The 20192-nt window shown below is 36.2% G+C and overlaps 2 protein-coding genes across 2 annotated transcripts; one reads left to right on the top strand and one right to left on the bottom strand.

Moving 5' to 3' along the window:
• The first annotated feature begins 23 nt into the window (after window positions 1–23).
• LOC148957603 (uncharacterized) lies at window positions 24–11166 on the top strand. Its single transcript, XM_089115145.1, has 7 exons — window positions 24–230; window positions 2867–2960; window positions 3531–3764; window positions 5059–5191; window positions 7163–7390; window positions 8036–9243; window positions 9954–11166. Exons 1-7 carry the CDS (start codon window positions 34–36, stop codon window positions 9993–9995), a joined length of 2136 nt encoding a protein of 711 aa, XP_088971271.1. The 5' UTR covers window positions 24–33; the 3' UTR covers window positions 9996–11166.
• On the bottom strand, window positions 8647–19610 carry LOC148957602 (dynein regulatory complex protein 9-like). The gene is made up of 14 exons (XM_089115146.1): window positions 19486–19610; window positions 18679–18816; window positions 18221–18286; window positions 18009–18081; window positions 17778–17844; window positions 17248–17376; window positions 16854–16935; window positions 15944–16039; window positions 15442–15507; window positions 15028–15102; window positions 13856–13939; window positions 13592–13639; window positions 12649–12750; window positions 8647–12252 (listed from the first exon to the last, which is right to left on the bottom strand). Exons 2-14 carry the CDS (start codon window positions 18799–18801, stop codon window positions 12127–12129), a joined length of 1137 nt encoding a protein of 378 aa, XP_088971272.1. The 5' UTR covers window positions 18802–18816; window positions 19486–19610; the 3' UTR covers window positions 8647–12126.
• Window positions 19611–20192: the final 582 nt, after the last annotated feature.

Here is a 20192-nt window from a genome sequence, read left to right as displayed (position 1 = left end):
ATCTTGTGCTCCCACGCAGGCAGTGAAGTTCCAATGTCTAACTTTGTGGGCTCGTCACACAGATGCAAAATGGCGAACAGGAAAAAGCAGGAGGATAAACATCTCAAGATACTACGGGAACTTGTAGGACAGCCTCCAAATAAAAAATGTTTCGATTGTGGTCAACGAGGGCCTACCTATGTTAATATGACTATAGGAGCTTTTGTTTGCACTTCATGTAGCGGGTTGCTGTAAGTACAGTACAAATACTTGTCAAATACCTAACAACCTTTGACTCACTCACTTCCTAAATCATTCCTTCCCGGGGCTAGGCCATTTTCGGGCTAAATTGTTTTGTCACCCAGAGTAAAATTTTCTGGTTAATATTGTAAGGTGGCGTTAAGCAAGTATTTTGTGCAGTGGTATTTTTAAAAAAAGGCCCCGGCTGCCTTTTTTGAAGCGCTAAAGGAAGATTCCCAGATTTCGTCATCATAGTAGAAATACTAGGTTTGAATTTGTGAGGGCATCTGTTGCACCAATATTCGACAATATCGAAGGTATTCGAAAGTAGATATATGCAATAATTTTTCCAGTTGTTGCGTGATCTTCATTTTTTTGTTAATTTTAGCAGAGTTTTGAGAGGCCTACGCCAAATTTGTGCCAGTAAATGAGATTATAGATTGTCAAGGTTAAAGAGCATAGTTCTTTTCATTGAATCTTTGCAATATGACTGAACGCATGAACCAAATAACCAAGGTGATGGTATTTTGCACAAATACTTCACCAATAAAATTGTCATTGGTTTTATGAATACAAAGGCCAAATTAAAGAAAAATGTTTGATAAATTAAGGACATGTGAAAACTTGTACGAGGAGCTTCAAATGTCACTTTTGAGGACTAGTTCCCAGTTCCACTATACCCTTTTCATTTCCAGGGTAGCGAATAGCAAGCCTTATGAAAGATAAGTCTTTCAAATTTTAATTGGTTTGGCAACCACATTTGAAACATCTTGTCATATTGCACTGGACAATGAGTAGGAACAGTAGCATAGGGAGGAAGTCAAGGGGGGGGGCAGCTGCTCAGTGCTCAGAAAGTTTGTATCTGAGAAAAGTGCAAATCTGCAATAAAATTAGTACCTCAGGAGGGGGAGGGGGTGATATTTTCAGAGAAAGGTAAAATGTTTTAAACAATCGCAAGAAAACAACTGCAGTGAATATTCTGAAATGTATTTTATGCTAATCTTATGGTTGTTGTCACAAAAATTTTCTGCTTGCGGAGGAGCTTTGTGTGTCCCTATTAGGAGTGTTTCTCAGTTCCTTCACATTCTTTAGTCATTCTTGATAACATAAATAAATATGATTATGCTGAAATGCTTGAATCTTTAATAGCTAGATACTGAAACGCTTGTCAAGAGTTTGCCCCTAGGAAAATTGACTTAGTTTCAAGTATTTGAATGCAGTTTATTATTTTTAGATATTTGCTTACAACTTTGAAATGACAGATTTTGTGCTTAGAGAATCCTCACCTGTACGTAGAGCTTCCTTGCTTGACCTGATATGCTTGCAAGAAGAAATTTGTGCACTTTGTTGCAAACAGGACAAATTCCCAGCACTGTGTATAATTTTTGATACAGTTTTCCCTTTAATAAAGTGTTGGTTGAGGGTGGCTATGTTAAATTGAATATCAATGAATAATGTTTTTCAGAGATTTGATGGTGATTTTTTAAAATGTGCTTGCAGATTTTATTTGGTTGCAGGATTTGCATCTTGGCAAGGCCAGTTGCTAGGGTTAGGGGGTAAAAATAACTTCCTGATTGTCAGGATAATTAAGTCAGATTATTATGTGATAAATTTTAATGTAACAGTGACAAATCTTGACAACTTTTTGACTGTTTGTGAGCTTTATTCTACAAATGAATTGATTGATTAGTTAATTGTTCAATGTTTCTCAGTTTAAAGCAGGGGTGTCCAACATATGGCCTGCAAGGGCACATTCTATGACCATTGTTAAGACCATAACTTTTTAATAATTTGCTCTCTTTGCTATGCCTATTGAGTGTCATTTACTATAATGATTTTATATATTATCTCATTAGGCATACCTTTATAATTATTAGGCATACTTTCTCATCATTAGCTAACTGATTTAATCTGAAACTCAGATTTTTTCTCTTATGAAGCTAAACTAGTCATAACCGCAATAGAAACTTACAGACAAACATTTACATGACATTCTTTACAAGTCAACCACCAGTTTAATGTGTGATGTGAATAAACTTCTGAAAACAGAAGATGTAACATTTATATTGATAATTTTTTCTTACAATTGTTTATGTAACTTTTCATTTGATTTTTCATGTAATCCATTTACTGTTCACAAAAAAATTTGCCAGTAATTTACATGGTTATCCATCTTGCCCACCTGTGACATAAGGTTTTGTCTTTGGCTCAGAAATTTAGTTGGACCACCTTGGTCCAAAGCATTTAAAATGACATTAAGCTAATGATTTGATTGATGTTTTGATTCTCAGGAGTTTTTACACTGGAATCTTTCAGTTAATTGCTGTATTTCCTTGAAAATTTGCTGACCTTCGAAAATAAGCTGATTCGAAAATGAGCGAAAAATGTTAGAAAATACAGGAAAAATAGGCCGACCTTGAAAATGAGCCAAGACACAGTGAAGCCATTGCATTCCTTTAAGACACACTCCTTTAAGACAGTCAAACATACGTTTGAGTCAAATCATTTAAATTTACTGGCAAATTGTTTGAAAAATTTGTTCAAGTATTCTTTTCTCTTTTCAGAAAATACTTTGAAAATAAGCCCATTCAAAAGTAGGGTTAAATTAAAGTTAAATTAAAGTTAACTGTGAATTTTTACATTTTAGGAGAGGGCTTAATCCACCGCATAGAATAAAATCAATATCGATGGCTACTTTTTCTGCCACTGAAATAGAATTTCTTCAAATGCATGGCAATGAGGTCTGTTGGTGTTACTGTTTTTTCAATTTTCCAAATCTGGGAAACATTTTGCATGCATGGTTCAAAGCATGCCATATTTGGTAATCATTTCCTGACATGAATCAATGATCTATGTTTTGTTCATGTTTTCTTTCAAACTTGCTTGATTTTGTAATATTTTGGTAATCTGAAAAGAGCAAAAGAAATATAAAGATTATATACTGTAGAATACTGTTGTTTCCTTTAACTTGCAAACTGTTGTACTCATCAGGATGAGAAATATCAGAATTTTTCTAGTTAATTATAGTTTTGAATTTTAAAATTACATTTCTAAGTGTTAATTTTTCAATTTTAAACAATGTTTAGGAAAGTTGTCATAATGTCTATCCTGTTGTGCCTATTTGACCACTGGTGATGCATCTAATTGTCCAACAGTATTAGTTCTTATTTTGCTTTTGCTTGCTTCAGCCAAGCACAACATGAACTTTGTTTTACGCAAACTTTTGTGCTTTTTATTGTTTATTGTCTGTCAAAACATATTTTGGTGATAATTTTTAACTTCACCTTAAAAGTTTTATTACTGATTGACAGGTCTGTAGAAGTAAATGGCTAGCACTTTGTGATTCAACTCATCATGCAGAACCAGAATCTAAAGATGAACAAAAAGTGAAGGATTATCTTGTCAAAAAATATGAAAGAAAAGTTTGGTACAGTAGCCAACCAAAACAAAAAGCTGCACCACAGAGCCTTCCAGAAGTGAAACCTTTAAAGAACCTGGTTGGAGAGAAAGTTGATGATATTCCTGTTAGCACATCTATTGGAACTGTATGTATTGAAGGAGGGTTTTTAAACCAGGCCTGGTCGTTTGTATTTTTGTTAGTGAGCTGTTATTTGCTCCCCTCATCTGCTTAGGCGAGCTAATCAGTAACACATAGAATGTACTTCAAAGGCAGTCGGCAGATGGCTTAAGTCCCTTTAGTATCTGTTGATTGCCTTTAAAAAGCCTTGATATCAAGGAGTATCCTGTTTTACTTCTTCAATTTATATATGCTTAAACCGTAGCTCGGGCACCCGTTTGCTTAAAGGATTCAAAAGAATGGATTCTTTCAGTTTCGTGTAAAGCTTGCACAAGACAAAAATAACAATTTTCTTACCAAACAAGCTTTTTGTCACTTTTCAGAGTGTAAAACGTCAAGAGTATAAAGTGAAAACGAACTCCTTCTGTCTAGATAATACCGGCCTTTTCATGGATTCCAAAACTGCTAGATATAGCGCCGTTATAGTTTTTCATGCAATCTGGGTTTTCCAGTAAGTGCCGATCGATAGTGGAATTGCATGTTTTAGTTGTCTTTTTGATCTGCAAGACCGAGTAGGCGATTCTCTTTAAGGGAGAGTTTTGTTGCTGGAAGGGACCTGCTGTTTTATTTCTATCCCCCAATCGACAATTCTTAGCAATTTCTGCGACCTTCCTACCAAGAGTATGCCTGTTTTCATAAGATTGAAAGGTTGTAAGCTCTGCAAATTTACCTTTCACTTCACTATTATTTTCTAAATTGATTGAAGTTCGTGGCTATCACAACAATTACAAAAAATGCAGCGACAGGAGAAATCGCTTATACGAAAGTAAACCAATTAACCCTCGTAAGTTTTACAGGGTTCTGTGACTATGAAAAGGGCAAATAAATGGACATTTTTGCGGAGCGATTTTTCCTTCATGTTCTGTTTAGGAGTGTAATTCACCGCTCGCCTTAGATTGCGAGGGGAGCGTGAGCTGTCGCTCGCCTCAAACGGCCAGGCCTAGATTTTTATAGTTTAAACGTGGTAATTTTGATATGCTCTTCCATCTGACATAATCTGACATCTGACGACCTTTATGCAGTAATTTTAGCTGTAACAAAAAGGCATCTATTTGTAAACAGTTTTGGTAGGTAAATGATATGGGAAGTCAGCAATCAACGAAATTGGAATGAATGACATAAACGTTTAGACATAAAAGAAATTGAAAATAGACATGAAAGTCCTGCCTAGTTATACGATCATAATTTTGTGACCTTATGCCAGTGATGATAGTCAGATTAATAAACTGCAAGAGTAAACACTTTAAAATTTTATTTTCTAGCCAACTCATCAGAGTCATCAACCACCTATTGCAATACCTCGTGATCCACCAAAGAAAAGTGTTCCAACTTCAGGATTTGATCTTCTTGGAGATCTCGGTAGTGACCCATTTGGAACAAGTACAGGTTCTCAAAGTATGTCTAGATAATTTCTTAAGATAACAACAGGACACTTTCATTTGTCTGCAATTTCTTATAAGACCTTCGCATACATGAAAATCATTACCAACAATAGTTGCAAAATCATATTATTCAAGTTCAAAAGTTGGCAACCCCATGATTTAACTACTTGCCTAAATTATCAATGATGTTGCTAGATTCTTTCCACCTCCTCTCTTACAATGTTGAAAATGTTTATAAACTTCAAAACGTCAGACAAATCACATGGGAAGGACAATAGTCACAACAACAGAACATTCTTCAGCACCGTGTTGAACGTGAAAAATCTTTGTGGGATTTCAGAGTTTCAGCCACCAGTCACCAAAATCATTACTTTTACCAAATCTGGTCGCTGCTTGCTTTGTCTCAAATTTTGACCAAGCGCCACTGTTCCATTTAATGTGATGCAACTCAGGTAGGGCCTGCCCTGATTACAGAAGAAACATTTTTGTAGTTTGGAAGCTGTCCCACATTCTTGTATAGCATCCAAGGATAAATGCATATGAAGGGGCTAAGCTTGTTCTCGCTGTTTTCTAAGATGGCTTTTTATCTCTACAACCACACCACATTGACCCTTTCCATTCATAGTCCCCGCTGCATCAGATATGCCTACCTATAGTGCAGTCGTTGAAGTGATGAACCAGGAACAAATTAGTAGAAAAGCAAAACGTACATCATTTTACGTAGAATTTTTTCCTCTATAACGTATCCAAAATCGCCTAAAATCCAATTTGAGGAAACATTTCTCTAGAACTTTTAAAAACATGAGCTTTTTGACCATATGCACAATATCATCTGCCAAGAGATTCTGCAAAATATGAATAGCTTGTAACAATTCAAGGCGTCGATTCTGAATTTGGAAGCTAAACACATATTCGAGTGGACAATTGAGAACAAATTGAGGGGGCCTGCACCACGGAGGTGCCGAAGGGGCCGGAGAGGCCATGGCCCCCTACTTTTTTGGTAAGCAAAAATATTTCCATGTCCTGTTTTGAAGCCCTAAATTCAAGTTCAATGTATAGAGCTTGGCCACTGGCCCCTTCACTTAAAATTCGTGACGTGGGTCCTGAGTATAGGCTGCCATATTTGATCCAGAGAGTGCCAGTTTCTAGAAAGTGAGCCGTTCATTTGTACCAATTATCTGGAAATAATGATCTGTGTTGATATCGAAGTCACAAAAGGACATTACATTTTTTGCTGATATGTCCCCAAATACCCAAAATAGCCCCTCCCACGAGTAAATTGCGAGTAAAATAAATAAAGTGTCCCTCGCTTATGGTGCATTAATGAATTTAATATTTTGGCATTCAAAAACTGCCTGCCGGTTATAAAATTCCCGCCCATGTTTTTAAGGAAATCAGAAAATAACTGATTTCTTCCTTTATTAGCCCTCTTTTTTCAGGCCTAGAATAGGAAAATTTTTCCTTACGTAAATCTACAATTTCATAAGAAAAACAGATTTCTTTCTTTTCTGTACAGATGCCCTCAGTTGTGCTACAAGTATTTGATTATCAAATGTGGCCTCGTATATCATATAAACCTCTTTAAAACTTTTTCCCAACGGTCGATTTTCGGCGATTTTGAGTATGTTATAGAGGAAAACATTCTGCACTGGATGGTGGAAAATTCTCTTTTCTACCATTTTTTCCCGGTTGACCTTGAATTGAACGCTCCACGACCTCACTACTAGAGCATAAGCTCCTGAAAAAGCCTAGCTTTTTGCTTATAATTAATATATTATGTTATTATTTAGATAAAGGTGCACTAGGTCTTTAAAAAGATGAGTTTTGGTGCATATGAAGCTCTATTTCCGACACTTATTGGATTACAAAACACTGAAAAATGACCCAGTGCTGATCAAAATTATAACCATTGTTAGAGAATAGTCAAAATATTGATTAGTAATCTGATTTGTAATCTAATATTAATTTTTCACCAATTTGCCAGATTCTACTCAAGGCTTCGCAGCTTTCGACCAAGCGCCTTCACAGGAGCCCTTTGGATCACAGTCATCTTCGTTCGCCAATTTTTCGCAGCCTCCTGGAGCCACCCCAGCGACAGACCCATTCGGACCGCCAGCAGCTGCCTCCTCCTCTTTGTCTTTTGATGCATTTGGTCAAAGCTCGACACAACAATCCACAAAAGCATCTAATGGTTTTCCAGATTTTTCTAAAGGTAATTTGTAAATACTTGCCCAAAAGAAAGACAATATAGAATTTGTGATAAAGAGTTTGTATAAACTGTGCAACGCAACGACAAAAATCTTAAATTGCCATTTTTGCCTATATTTGGAACGCTTCACGAATTTTTTAAAAGTAGAATTAAATGATAAAAATATTTCGTCCCAGCAAACATGGGCTCACTAGATTGACTGTCATATAATGCGGATTACTACGGGCTAGTTGTTGCAGAGTGCTTGATTCTGCGATGGCAGAGCTGTAGACTCTTGCCATGTAAAGCAATTTTGAACCGTCTTTTTTTAAACCCATTTTCTTTACACTATGGGATGTCTATCACATGAAACATGTGAATGCATTCACATGGAATTACGGCCATGTATATAAGCGTTTTGAACAGATGAAGTCTGATTTTCTTTGGTAATCAGAGTTTCTTATAGATTTTAGTGTTCTGTATTTTGAAGATAGTATTCTGTAGGCATTTATCTACGATGTTTTATACCAGACCACAATGTCTGAATTTCAGTCTCACAATGCATTGCCAGTTATGGATCCAGTTGCCGGACAATCTATTTGATTGCATAAATGTTCAATCCTCGTTTTAGGTTAATAAAATTCACTGCAATAACTTTTTAATTTTTAGGCGGACAATCTGCCTCAGATCCCTACAAAGCATTGTCAGAACTTGATGACGTTTTTCGAACGAGCAACACTCAAAGCGTCTTCAGCTCATCGACGACCGGTCAGAATGCACTGGGAATCACTGCTAACCAGCACCCCAATCCCTTCATGAGCCCGGCTACTGGAACCAGTGGTATAGCCATGTTTCAACAGCAGCAGCAAATGGCCCAAAATCCCTTCGATACAAAAGGTGCCAATTCGCAAAACCAGTCGGGTGGTTGGGGTACACCCCTTTCAACGCAACAGACAAAACAAGGGGGGTTTCCTGTGTCAGAAATGCCTGTGGGTAGCGGCAGTATGGCGTTTTCCAGCAGTCAAGGTGGATTTGGTGGAACAAATACCGGCTTTAGTAACACTCAGTCAGGATTTGGAACAGCATCAGGTCAATTCATGACTAACCAACAGAGTATGTTTGGAGCTGTGCAACAAGGAACCCCTCAGGGGCAACAGCAGAACGTGGCCGGACAGTCGCAAGGCTTTGGAAGTCAGCAAAATACCTTCAGAGACAAAACGCAAGCATTTGGGAGGCCCCAACAGAATGCGTTCGGAAATGCTCAACAGCAACCCTTTGGAGGGGGACAACAAAATGCATTTGGAGGCAAGCAGCAAGGTCCCTTTGGTGTACAACAGCAACAACAAACACCTTACAGCACAGGACAGTCTTTAAGCGGGCAACAAGGTGGAGCACAGTTCTTTGGCGCACAACAAGGTTTTGGTGGACAACAGGGTTTTGGTGGACAACAAGGTTTTGGTGGACAAGGTTTTAGCGGACAACAAGGTTTTAGCGGCCAGCAAGCTTTTAGCGGCCAACAAGCTTTTAGCGGACAGCAAGGAGGCCCTTTTGGGTCAAACCAAGGACAGCAAGTTCAAGGGCGCCCGGCTGCGGGCGGAGGACAGCAAACATTTGTAGGGCAACAACCATTTGGGGGCCAGTCGCAAGGATTCGGAGCTCAGCAGCAAGCGTTTGGAGGCCCACAACAGGCGTTTGGGGGCCAACAACAGGCATTTGGGGGTCAACAACAAGGGTTTGGGGGCCAACAACAAGCTTTTGGTAATCAACAGCAGTTTGGTGGTGACAGTGCTGGTTTATTTGGGGTGCAACAGCCTCAGCAAAAGCAATTTGGAACTTGGAACCCGTCAACTAATGCAGGCGCAGGCTCATTTGGAATGGTGAGAAAAGCTCTTAGCAGTATTATGTAAATTGTGTTGTCAGTCAGACGCCTTCTTTTGTTTTCTCACATTTCTCACATCACTCGTTAAACTTGATATCTTGGTATTGTTGAAATTGTGGCGCTCTGAATGGAATAAGAGGACAATCAAGAAGGCGGTTTTGTATCTTGTGACGTATTTTTGTGTTGAAGAAATGTTAGTTTTGTTAGTTGGAAGCACGATTTGAAATCTAGTATATGGAAGATGCAAATTTGAGAATATTTATAGAGTTGCTCGTAATATCTAAAATGAAATGATAACAAAGCCTGTTTCGTGAATAGCTCACTCTTCAGGAGAGCGAGTTATTCAAATCGTGCATAACTTACTCTTCTCCTGAAGAATGAGTTATTCACGAAACAGGCTTGTAGAGATAAAACATGTAGTTTTATTTTCTCCAACTCTATGCTATATTACGCTCTACGTGCAAATGTATTGTGCACTGTGCTACGGAACTCTCAGCAGACAAATTTCTATATTTAAATATATCTCTTATTCATATTTCAATCTCTTTAACATATTTTAATGTGCACGGTTTCGGGTAATCTCATCAAACGCTTTTTGGAAATTTATGCCACGGCAGAATGGGTCTTTAGTTCCCTTTCTAAAATGTTATACGTTTGGTATTCTAACTTTTCATTTCATTTGATTCCTTTCAACTTTTCCATCTTCAGCCAAGTATGAACCAGCAAAAGTCAACCAACCCCTTCATGTGAACTATGGCACGTGGACACTACAATTAACGGCCTGTGGCTGTGAAGCTTCTGTTTCAAAGATGGTGTTTACTTCTTCGGATGAATGTGTAAGAATTATCAATGGTCTAACTCATTGTTTATTTTAAGCATAGCAATGAGCAAAACTGGTAGCAAAAGCCTAACATGAAAACGAGCTATTGTCTGGGTCCTGTCAAAGATTGTCTGGCATCAAGTTATATCTCAACCCTATTCATATCTGACTGCGTTTCGAATATGCGTATTATTAAAGCCGGATGATAGAAAAAGCTTGATAAAACAGCTATAAATACACTTGCATTTGGAAAATGTTATTTCAAGGTAGAAACGGCTGGCAACGCTTTTAGAAAATATATTGGCTTATAGAATCGCTCTTAATGTTCAGAAGCAACAGAATAGACCTTTAGATTGGCTTCGATATACGATGATACTATAAGTCTAGAAAAGGGTAGGGCCGTTTTATTATGTATAGCAAATGGCAGGATGTGATTCAAATCTAGCTATAGTATTCCCAATTGAGAAAAATACGACTGTATTCCATGTAAAAACTTACTGAAAGGTCTTAGGTCTTTGTAAATTTTTCCAGGCTAGCTTGTTGGCTTAACTATGATAACACGTTAAGCAGTCATTTCAGTAATCATTGGCTTGTTATTTGTTAAATGCTGCCACCCAGTCAGTCAATCTAGAATCCCCTTATCTTCGTTCTAATGATTTGTTTAAAGAGTGATTCTACTGTTAATTTCAATAAATATTGACGATATTTGTTAATACCCCATGCAATATTCATTTTGAATCATCAAGACATTCCGTGTATCTTAATCTTGCGCCAATGTATCTTTTCCCCTTACTTTCTGTTAGTCTATCAGAATCGTTTTTGTACATTTTCCATTTCTTTGGCTCCAAAGAAGCTTAATAGTAATTATCTCGGTAGAAATTAACGACCCAGGGGCGTAGTTGGATCTAAATTTTTCTGCGAATTTTCGAATTAGAATTTCAAACCAATCTGGTGCCTTAGGGGGTATAGCCCCCTGCCCCCGCCATTGCGCTCCTGTAGCAGTGTTGTATCGAGACAATATGTATCTGTGAAAACCATTTTGCAGTTTAGAATGTGTATCTTTTGGTAATTTCTTGTAGAAGTGTTTAGTTGTTCTTGTAACTTAATTGTCTCTGTGTTGTTTTAAATCTGTACTTTCATCAGGACTGTCTGTGTGTTTAACAAGAAACTCTGTTTAGAATTCTGCAATCGAAATTCGATTCATTGTTTTCAACCTTTATACAGAAGTATACAGAAGCCCTTAGAGCTATATCTGTTTGATCAAAGTCAATTGACTATGGTTTGATTATAAGCAGGAAATGACCCCTTATATTCGTGTATGTCCTAGTTTTCATAAGATGGTGAGAACATGCATTTTAGTTGTTGAATTCACAATCAGGTATATCCTCATACCCTAAATTTGCCATCATTGAAAGATTGATTGATAAAGTCGTGTGGTATTGTAAGGTGTGCTTTATGTCTATCTTCAGCATAAAATATCAGTTGGAGCAACCAGCAAACGCTTTCAGATTCAAGGTATTGAACAGCTACGACTTAAAATATGAGTCTAGGGGGAATGTTACTGTCAATATTAAAGAAATATTCAAAAGGACACTACAAAGTTGCAGATTGACTCGAAACAATTATGACGCATTTTCGAGCATCAGGTGGCAAGAAAGTCAAGTTTTAAAACTGGGCCAGCAAATAACTTTAAATTTATGCTAAACTGGATCCAGAAATTCTATCACCCTGCGCTTTTTACGTGGCCTTTGGACACTCGAGATGTTTAATGTTTGAATGTCATTTAAACGTAAAATCGTTTTTTTATACTAAACAACTAAGCCATGTAAGGAATTGAAAAACATTATTTGTTTCGAAACTATGATTTGTAAAATTATGAAGTCAACGCGGTTATCGAGAGGAAAGATGACTGCTTGAGAAAGAAAGAAATAGGCCATGAATGTAAATCAGTCTAGCCATTGCTTTTAATTCCCAGCATAAATTCTTGAAGAGACAATATCACAAATAATAACAGAAGTTTTAATTAAAAATATATGTACAAATTAGCATCGATTCGTTTGATTACTTCTTTTTCTTCTTTCCACCTTTTTTACCGGATTTCTTTCCCTTTTTCCCTTTCTTTTTCTTCTTTTTGCTGTATGGGCCAAGCTGACGACGCACCATGACACCACGCCACCATGACTGTATCTGCAAGGAGATGTTCTTTTCACAATTTTGATGCAGGTCATACACTAGCTCAGTTGCGTGCTTAAATAAAATGCAATTTACTCACCTAGAGGAGTCATTCAAAAAACCTAATGTCGTTTATTTTATCGGGAATTTTAGGGGAAACACCATTACTCGCAAATTTACACATCGCACTTCCCGTTCAGGAGCTCTAGCGATGGCCCTGGACACAACTTAATCAAATTATCAGGCAGTGCATTATTAATACCTGGTCTAAAAAGAACATTATTTGTTCAAATTAGGAATAATTGAATCAACTGGCATTCGGATCATCCGAGTTTATCTGATAATAAAATAAACCCATCAAGGAGACATTGTCAACGGTTTCCAGAACCTGAGAAATTAAATTGTTTTTACCTTTGTACAAGCTCTTTGCTCTTCCAGTTCTTGCTCAGCCTTTTTTCTTTCGATTTCCTTTTCCCGTCTATCTTCCATGACAACTTTGTCGTACTCATTATACTGTTAGTGAAACAAAATTTAGTTTAGGAAACTCAATTTACGTTTCAAGATACATGATAACTCTTCACAAAGTAGTTAAGAGCTGAAAAATAGGGCCTGCCTTGCTTTCAAACCTGTCAAACAACATTTCAAAAGGTGCTAGATAATTGTTATTTACTAAAATTGCAAGAGAACTGAAATCTTCGTAGATCATATACTTAACTGAACCAATTGAGAGGAGTTGTCAAGTGTATTTTACACTTCCTAATTTTGCAGAAGCACCGACGTATGGGTATTTCTTAGAGGGGTTTACCCATCTTTTCCAGCTTTTTAACGCAAAACAGATTGTTGGGAAACAAAAAGGGAACACATTCTCACCATTCAAGAAAGTGCGAGTAATGATTCTTCTAGCAGTTGATATTTTTTGGATGCATTTACTCGTCAATTGTTGAGATTGCAATGAATCATTAACAATTTAAAAATGTTTTAACATGAAGCCCAGTTATCAAAATATTTTCATTTATAACAATTAGCTACCCAAGTAAGGAAAGAAGTCAGCAACTATGTGCAGAAAATTTACTTTCCAGTCAACTTAAGAATGATAAAGCAAGCGAAATAGGCAAAGGGTGGGGCCGGGAGCTTTTCTCAAAATCTTTTGTTATAATTGTTAAATTTTCCCTTGGCCCCTCACTTCCCAACCTGCGTCGAATCCCATGTTATGAAGATCTTTTTTAGGATCGAAGAATCTTATAAAACTTGATAGCTTGCATAGTAGAGCTCTTAGAAAAAGCAATTGACTTTGATTGTTAAAATGAAAAAGTGGGATGCAAAAAATAAATCATAATTATCTTGCTGTGCTGACCTTCAAAGTGAGCTCTTGTAAACGTGCCAGATCGTGAGATTTGTTGGCCTAAAGGAGAAACAAGAACAGGTGCAATTTACAATCAGGTACAATCTGGTGTACACTATAGCAAACAGCAAGTCGAGAAAAAACATCTCAAAATGTGAAAAATTCTAGTACAATGCTATGTTTAACCTATCGTCCTAAATTCTTGTGCGTAAATGTTTTATGAACACACTTTCAGTCTAAATTAACCAGTCATTTCATAAATTTTTGTGTACATACTTTAAGAACATCAAGCTCGTGCTGTTTTGCTTCTACATCTTTGTCATATTTTTCCATCCAATATTCCAATTTTTCTTCTAGCATCTGCAAACGAAAAAAAATAGTCTAATTTATGTCTGAATATTATTAAATTCATTTTGAGCAATTAAAAAGCTAACAGACTTCGCTAACACTATTTTAAAGAGTCCCTTTTGTGTCTTTTCAAACGAGATTGTAAACTTAAACTTTCCAACTACTGTTGATTTTCATTACAGCTTTGTCACAAACACAGGCAAGATTCGCGCTGAATTTTAAAAGCCAGATGAGTCACAAGGAGGTCACCGAACCAGCCTCTAGCTGGGGCGGATCCAGAGGACATTTGAAGGAGGGGCAGTTGGTAGTGGGGGCGCTGAAAAATGTTCAAAAATTGGTGACGAGGCTACGCTGTACACAACAATTCCAGACCCTAACTACTGACGGAAGGCTCTCTAGTCACGTTCTAAAGAAAATTTTCACAATAATTGTGCCAAACAGCTTCCAAAAAGGGGCACTAGACTTGCTTTAGCTCGGTAATGAAGGGATAACTGCCCCTAGTTGCCCCGCCCCCCTTAAATTCGCCACGGCCTTTAGAATAATGAGCTGGTTATCAAGCTACCGAACTCTTATTCCTCCCGTTTGAAATTTTTTAAAACAAAGCTTTCGTTACACTCCCAAATAAACAGATAAAACACGGGACAAGGTCGGGATAACACCATGGTTTGAGCTGGGCATTAATATAAGATACACTTTGGGCGTTAAAGGCGAGGGAGGAAGTAAGATGTACAGAGCGCTTTTGGTGACACAAAGAAGAGAGTTATCAAAGGCTAACACTACATAGCAGACTTGAGGTACCACGATACAGCTAATGAAGTAAAGAGTCATGACATCAAATTATGCACAAGTACAGAAAATGAGCTTATTCAAATTTCTGCAAGAAAAATAATTTTGAAAACGGGCATAAGGATCACATTAAGGATCGAAAAAGATTGTATTTTCTGAAGTCGACTTATTTTATAAAATCGCCAATAATGAGATCAATTAGCTTTCTTTTTTCACTGGTAACTTCCATCTAATACAGCTGGACCACAAGATCTTCTTTTCACACAAAATGCGTTCAAAAAAATGAAATTAACGTAATTTCTTATCCAGTTTACCGCATAATGCTGTCTTAAAAATGATTCGATTTCGTTGTTCACACGTGCTTCTTCATCCACTTTTTGCTTTAATACCTGCAAAATGAAATCATGTTTATGTGGATTAGCTGTCTGAAAAATGGAAAAAATAGAATAAAAAACCGCAAAAAATAATACAATCTTAGAAGTAATCAGCTCTGATACGTAAGTCAAGGAGCATAGTAATTTGTCATATTTAACGTTTACAAATTGAAAAGGAATATGATTAATAATATGATTATCGAGACTTAAATGTAGTTGATCATAACGAAATTCAAGCAAACGAAAGGCAAAAGATGTTACGCTTAGCCTGAGATTTTTTACCAAATCTAACAGTAAAACACCATTGAGTAAGGATGATCAGCCGAAAATAATGAATTTCTTACAGCAACATACCTCTATCTCTTCTTTTAACTCAGATTCAGTTTTCTGACACTGCTTTTGTGCACAGCTCACCCGAACCTATATAAACATCAAACAGAAAACTCATAAAAAAGCACTTAATGATGATTATCTCTAAAAAATAGCACCGAAAATTACTCCAAACATAAGCAAAGGAGCTGTGGGACAGATCAAAGAAGATAACGAAGTTCTTATGATAATACCTTTACAGCAGTACTGTATTGTGTTTAATAAGAAACCAAAACATGCATTGAATCATAAGTGTGATGTGAGTCAGTCGCCAGCAACCTTGCAAAGTTCCAAGATCATTTAAAGCCTCAATTTTACTACACCTTTACCAAAACCAAACTTTGGTATGTTGTTACCAAATAAGCCCCCAGCCATAGTAAGGCTAGTAAGTGGGTATAGACAGCATGAACTACCAGCAAATGCCATTGACTTTGGATCAATGTTACATTCCAAAAAGTGAGCGATTTCAAAGAGCAAAAAGTCAAACCTCTGCATCCTTCTTTATATATTTTGTTTCCATGCTTGTCTTTGCTTTAGTTTCCTGCAGCTGATCTTTCAGGTGTGCAATCATTTCTTTGCGCTTCTAAAATGACAGAGTAATAAAAATGGTTTTACAAAGAAAATCCACATAATAGTGTGCTAAATTTTAAGAAATAGCAAAAACATGGTAAAGAAATACAATAGAGAAAATGGTAAAAAAACGTCATAGAAATCTACAATGCTAGTAAAGAGTAATAGCAAAATTAACCAGAAAGCACTGCATATAGGACTCTATAGAGAGAGCAAATTTATAAATCTTACTAATGCAGCTTGCAAGTCTTTAAGACAGGTCTTAGCTCAAGACATTTCTTCATTATTATCATCATTATCATCATCATCATCAAGGTATGGAGGACCTTGGCTGTACATTTTTGGGGAACTATTTTTACACAAAGCCCTAATGTTACACAGGATTTGGGTAGATGTAGAATTTGGGTAGAGGTGCCCTAAACTATTTATTTATTCATTATTCATATATTTATAAATCATTATTTATAACCACCATTCACGAGACTGTCTTGCCCAAAGGAATACCACAAGGTGATATGTTTTTAACATTATCAAATAGCCTGGTTTTATATTTTTTTTAGGTTTTATCTAACTCTGTCAGCTGAAACCAAGACATGGCTTTATAATGAAATTATTTTCATATGATAGATTTAGATAACCATTCCCAATTAAATCATCAAGATTTTGTCATGTTTTGACAGCATTGTTGCAGATTCATCAAAAATCCATTATGCAACCAGGAATATGTACTTCTCTTTTAAATATGAATCCACCGGTTTATTACCACAGTGTCTCACAGGAACTTAAGGCCTAATCTAAAACTGTTATTTTAAATATAACCCAGTTACCTGAACTTCAATTTCTTTTTCTTTTTTGACTTCCAAAAGTTGCTTTTGCAAATTTCTAACTTTCTTTCGACTTTGCTCTTCCCTGCAAAGTCAAAGCAGCTGGCAATCAGATAGTCACACTGCAACAATCTTGGCAGATTGAAAATACAACTTCATATAAGTGAGTTAATTTGTTGTGCTATGCATAGCTAAAGAGAAAAGTCACCAGTTTATTTGCTTAGATGAATAAGTTAAAGACAATTCCTCTAGAAAATTAAATGCTTTTTCAACTGAGAATCATATTCCCAGACTTTCTACAGATTATTAAGGGGTGGATAAGAGCAAGACTTTATTATGTGTAGATAACACATAAAGTTTTTAGACACATGCTGTTTTTAAATTTTTAAACACTCACTTAATGATAATATCTTGCAACTCTGTTTTCTTCCTCTTTTCTTCACTGACAGCATTAACAAGAGTGGAGAAAGTCTGCTCTTCCTTTATTTCGTTGAGGGTTTCATTCAAAATGTCAAGAAGAAATTTTCTACAGGCAAATATTAATAGAGATCAAAATAAAAAGTAAAGAATTACATTTAAAATGAAAATCCTATCTGGAATTCTACCACATATATCTGGAAATTGTTAGCTATTTCACCCTCAAACAAAACAAAGTTTGTTAAGGTAATACCTTGAAAATTTTCAAATGTAAAAATGATATTTTATTGTATGGGCTTTGTTGTGTCACCAGGGAGGTCAGAAGCATTTCAAGGCTTGAGGGACATAGGGTGGGAGGGGCACCATGTTACCAAAAGGGGACAGTATTACAAAAGATTTACTTCTCAGGAAAAGACGTTATGCCAAAGTTGAAGGGGCATGTACCCTTGGTATACCCCTGGCCAGGGGCATCACCCCATGTTTGTTTAAAGGAGTCTTAAAAAGCATTACCTATCAGACTGTATTTTCTGCAGTGTGTCATTTGCACCAGTGGCCTGGCGAAAACTTCTGCTCAGAGCTATTCAAAAAAAGGATAAGATGTTTTTAAGAAAACAAAAGAAACTTTTGATGCAAAGGCTGGAAATTTCATAAAATTTGATGCTCTCATATGATAATAAGAATTGAGACACAAAACTATCAATGAAGGTTTAACATTTCTTATCATGATAAAATACTGCATACCTTTAGTGTGATTTTGCAAAGCCTTTGAAACATTTTCCAGTTCTTGTGATTTTGGGGCTTTGCTTGAAACCAACTGGGAAAAATGATTAACAAGCATAATTAATAACGATTTCAAAGATAAACAACCATTAAGATATCAACAAAAATGTTTACCAATTGCAAGAAAGTCATCAATGATGATGAGCCATTTTAAATAGTTAAGCAATACTTACAATCTCATACTTTCTTTCAAGCTCTTCTTGGCCTTCAATTAGCCCAAGTATATCATTGCTAACAAGCTGAAAAACAATAATACATGATCATATAAATAACTAATGAAATAATAATTCATGCAAATACCCTCAAGAATAGAATTTTTAATATTGCTGTTAACTGCATGTTAGCAGAAGTACAATTTTTGCCCAAAGGTTCATTTATATATGCAGAATTGATGAAATATTGAACAATAACAAAATAAATTGAGAAATTGTCACATTCCTCTAGCCCTCCAAAATTTAAATCCTAGTGTGTACCATTTTATCCCAAAGAAATACATTTTTACTTGAAATTAATATCAAATCATATTGTTAAAGATATTAACATACAATATACAAACTTGTGCAGATCAAGGAATGGTCATAGATACCCCAATGTACCTTGATTGCAGTCATGATACTTAGATATAAATTACCTGTCCTCTGTGATTTTCTGAAGAGACTGGTATTATGCTCCCAAGGATAGCCAACTGGTCAACACAGTCTTCCAGAACTGCAGACACATGAATTGTGTCCAAAGCTGAAAGTTTGTAGTCCATCTTACCTCTCACAAGCTGAATGAAAATAAATGAATTGTGCGGATAAAGTAATATCAGAAGGTAAAAAATAGAGACTGACTGATGACACTAGGTCTGAGTTTGAATAATGTAATTTATCCTGGAGCTAGTGGCTAGTGGAACAGGATTAAATGCTCCTAATACTCCCCATGCCTGTGCTAAAGACATTATTATCGAAAATTCTTGTATAAATCAATTTAAATTTTAATTGTTTCCATTTCAAAATGCACATACAAGGGGCTATAGCATGTTATTTGTCAAGACATGCTAACTTTATTAATTATTTTGGAATTCAGCGATGTAACTATAATAGCCATACCTATATGTAAAACTTTATGTAGAATAATATAATAGAATAAATCAATTTTATATCGATGACCCTGGTCAAACAATGAAACTTGACTATAGAGTTTATGCAGAGGTGGCTTTGATATTTCGTAATAAGCAATATTTCTTCAGGTGCACCATAGGAGATCTCCTTGTGTCCAAGACCATGGCAGAACTAGTCAAATCTTTCGTAGACTAGATTGGCCTAACTGGTTTGCAAAATCGATATGGGCGCTGAAGAAAATTATGTCAGCTTAGATATGTCTCAAACAAGCTAAAATTCACTAACATAAAATGCAGCAGAAATCCAGATTAGTCTAAAATCGTTGATTAACTTACTCGGTATGATCACATAGTAGTCGTGCTTTTATTCTCGTAAAGTATCGTGTCTAACTAGGCCTAGGAGTAGCCATAACAACAACTGCACACATCAACAACATTTGACGCTCACAGGAAGACTGAATCGAGCGCTCTTTGTTTGACGTCAGTTATGAAAAGCAATATTACCTCCAACAGTACATTTGTCCTTATCTTGCCATATATCTGCCAATTCGTAACACCTTTGAGGTATTTCAAGATGCACTTTCAATCTTTCTTAGGTAATGGAATCAAAATTCAACAATTCTCGAGAAAGATTTTGTGAAGTCATCACTTCCAAATAATTTGGTTTTCTGAAATAGTTTGGTTTTCTGGACTAGCCTCCCCACGAAAGTTGGTCATTGAGTGGTATGTACATTATCTAGTGGGGGGAGTGGTATGTACATTATCTAGATCTTCAGAAGCTGATTTTGGTGTGAAGCCATGACATTATTTTCCATGTACAATTGTCATCTTGTCAGCAATTTTATAGATTACCGTCCTTTGCCTTCTTTTAATAAACAGCAAGAGAGATATTTCCAACAGAATTGATTTATCAATTTTTCAAAAACAATTTGCCATCAAATCAAGGAAGCTGATCTTATAGTCAATAATATTAAACAGCTAAAAACTTGGTTTATCGATTAGAACTTTGCATCCCCTCAAAAGCTTTTGTGAACTACCTTGAA

The sequence above is a fragment of the Rhopilema esculentum genome, chromosome 21 (genome assembly GCF_057945365.1).
Source record: "Rhopilema esculentum isolate cy_ngs chromosome 21, ASM5794536v1, whole genome shotgun sequence".
Lineage (NCBI taxonomy): Eukaryota > Metazoa > Cnidaria > Scyphozoa > Rhizostomeae > Rhizostomatidae > Rhopilema > Rhopilema esculentum.
Note: the sequence above shows the minus strand (reverse complement) of the source record. Positions and strands in the feature narration are given on the sequence as shown.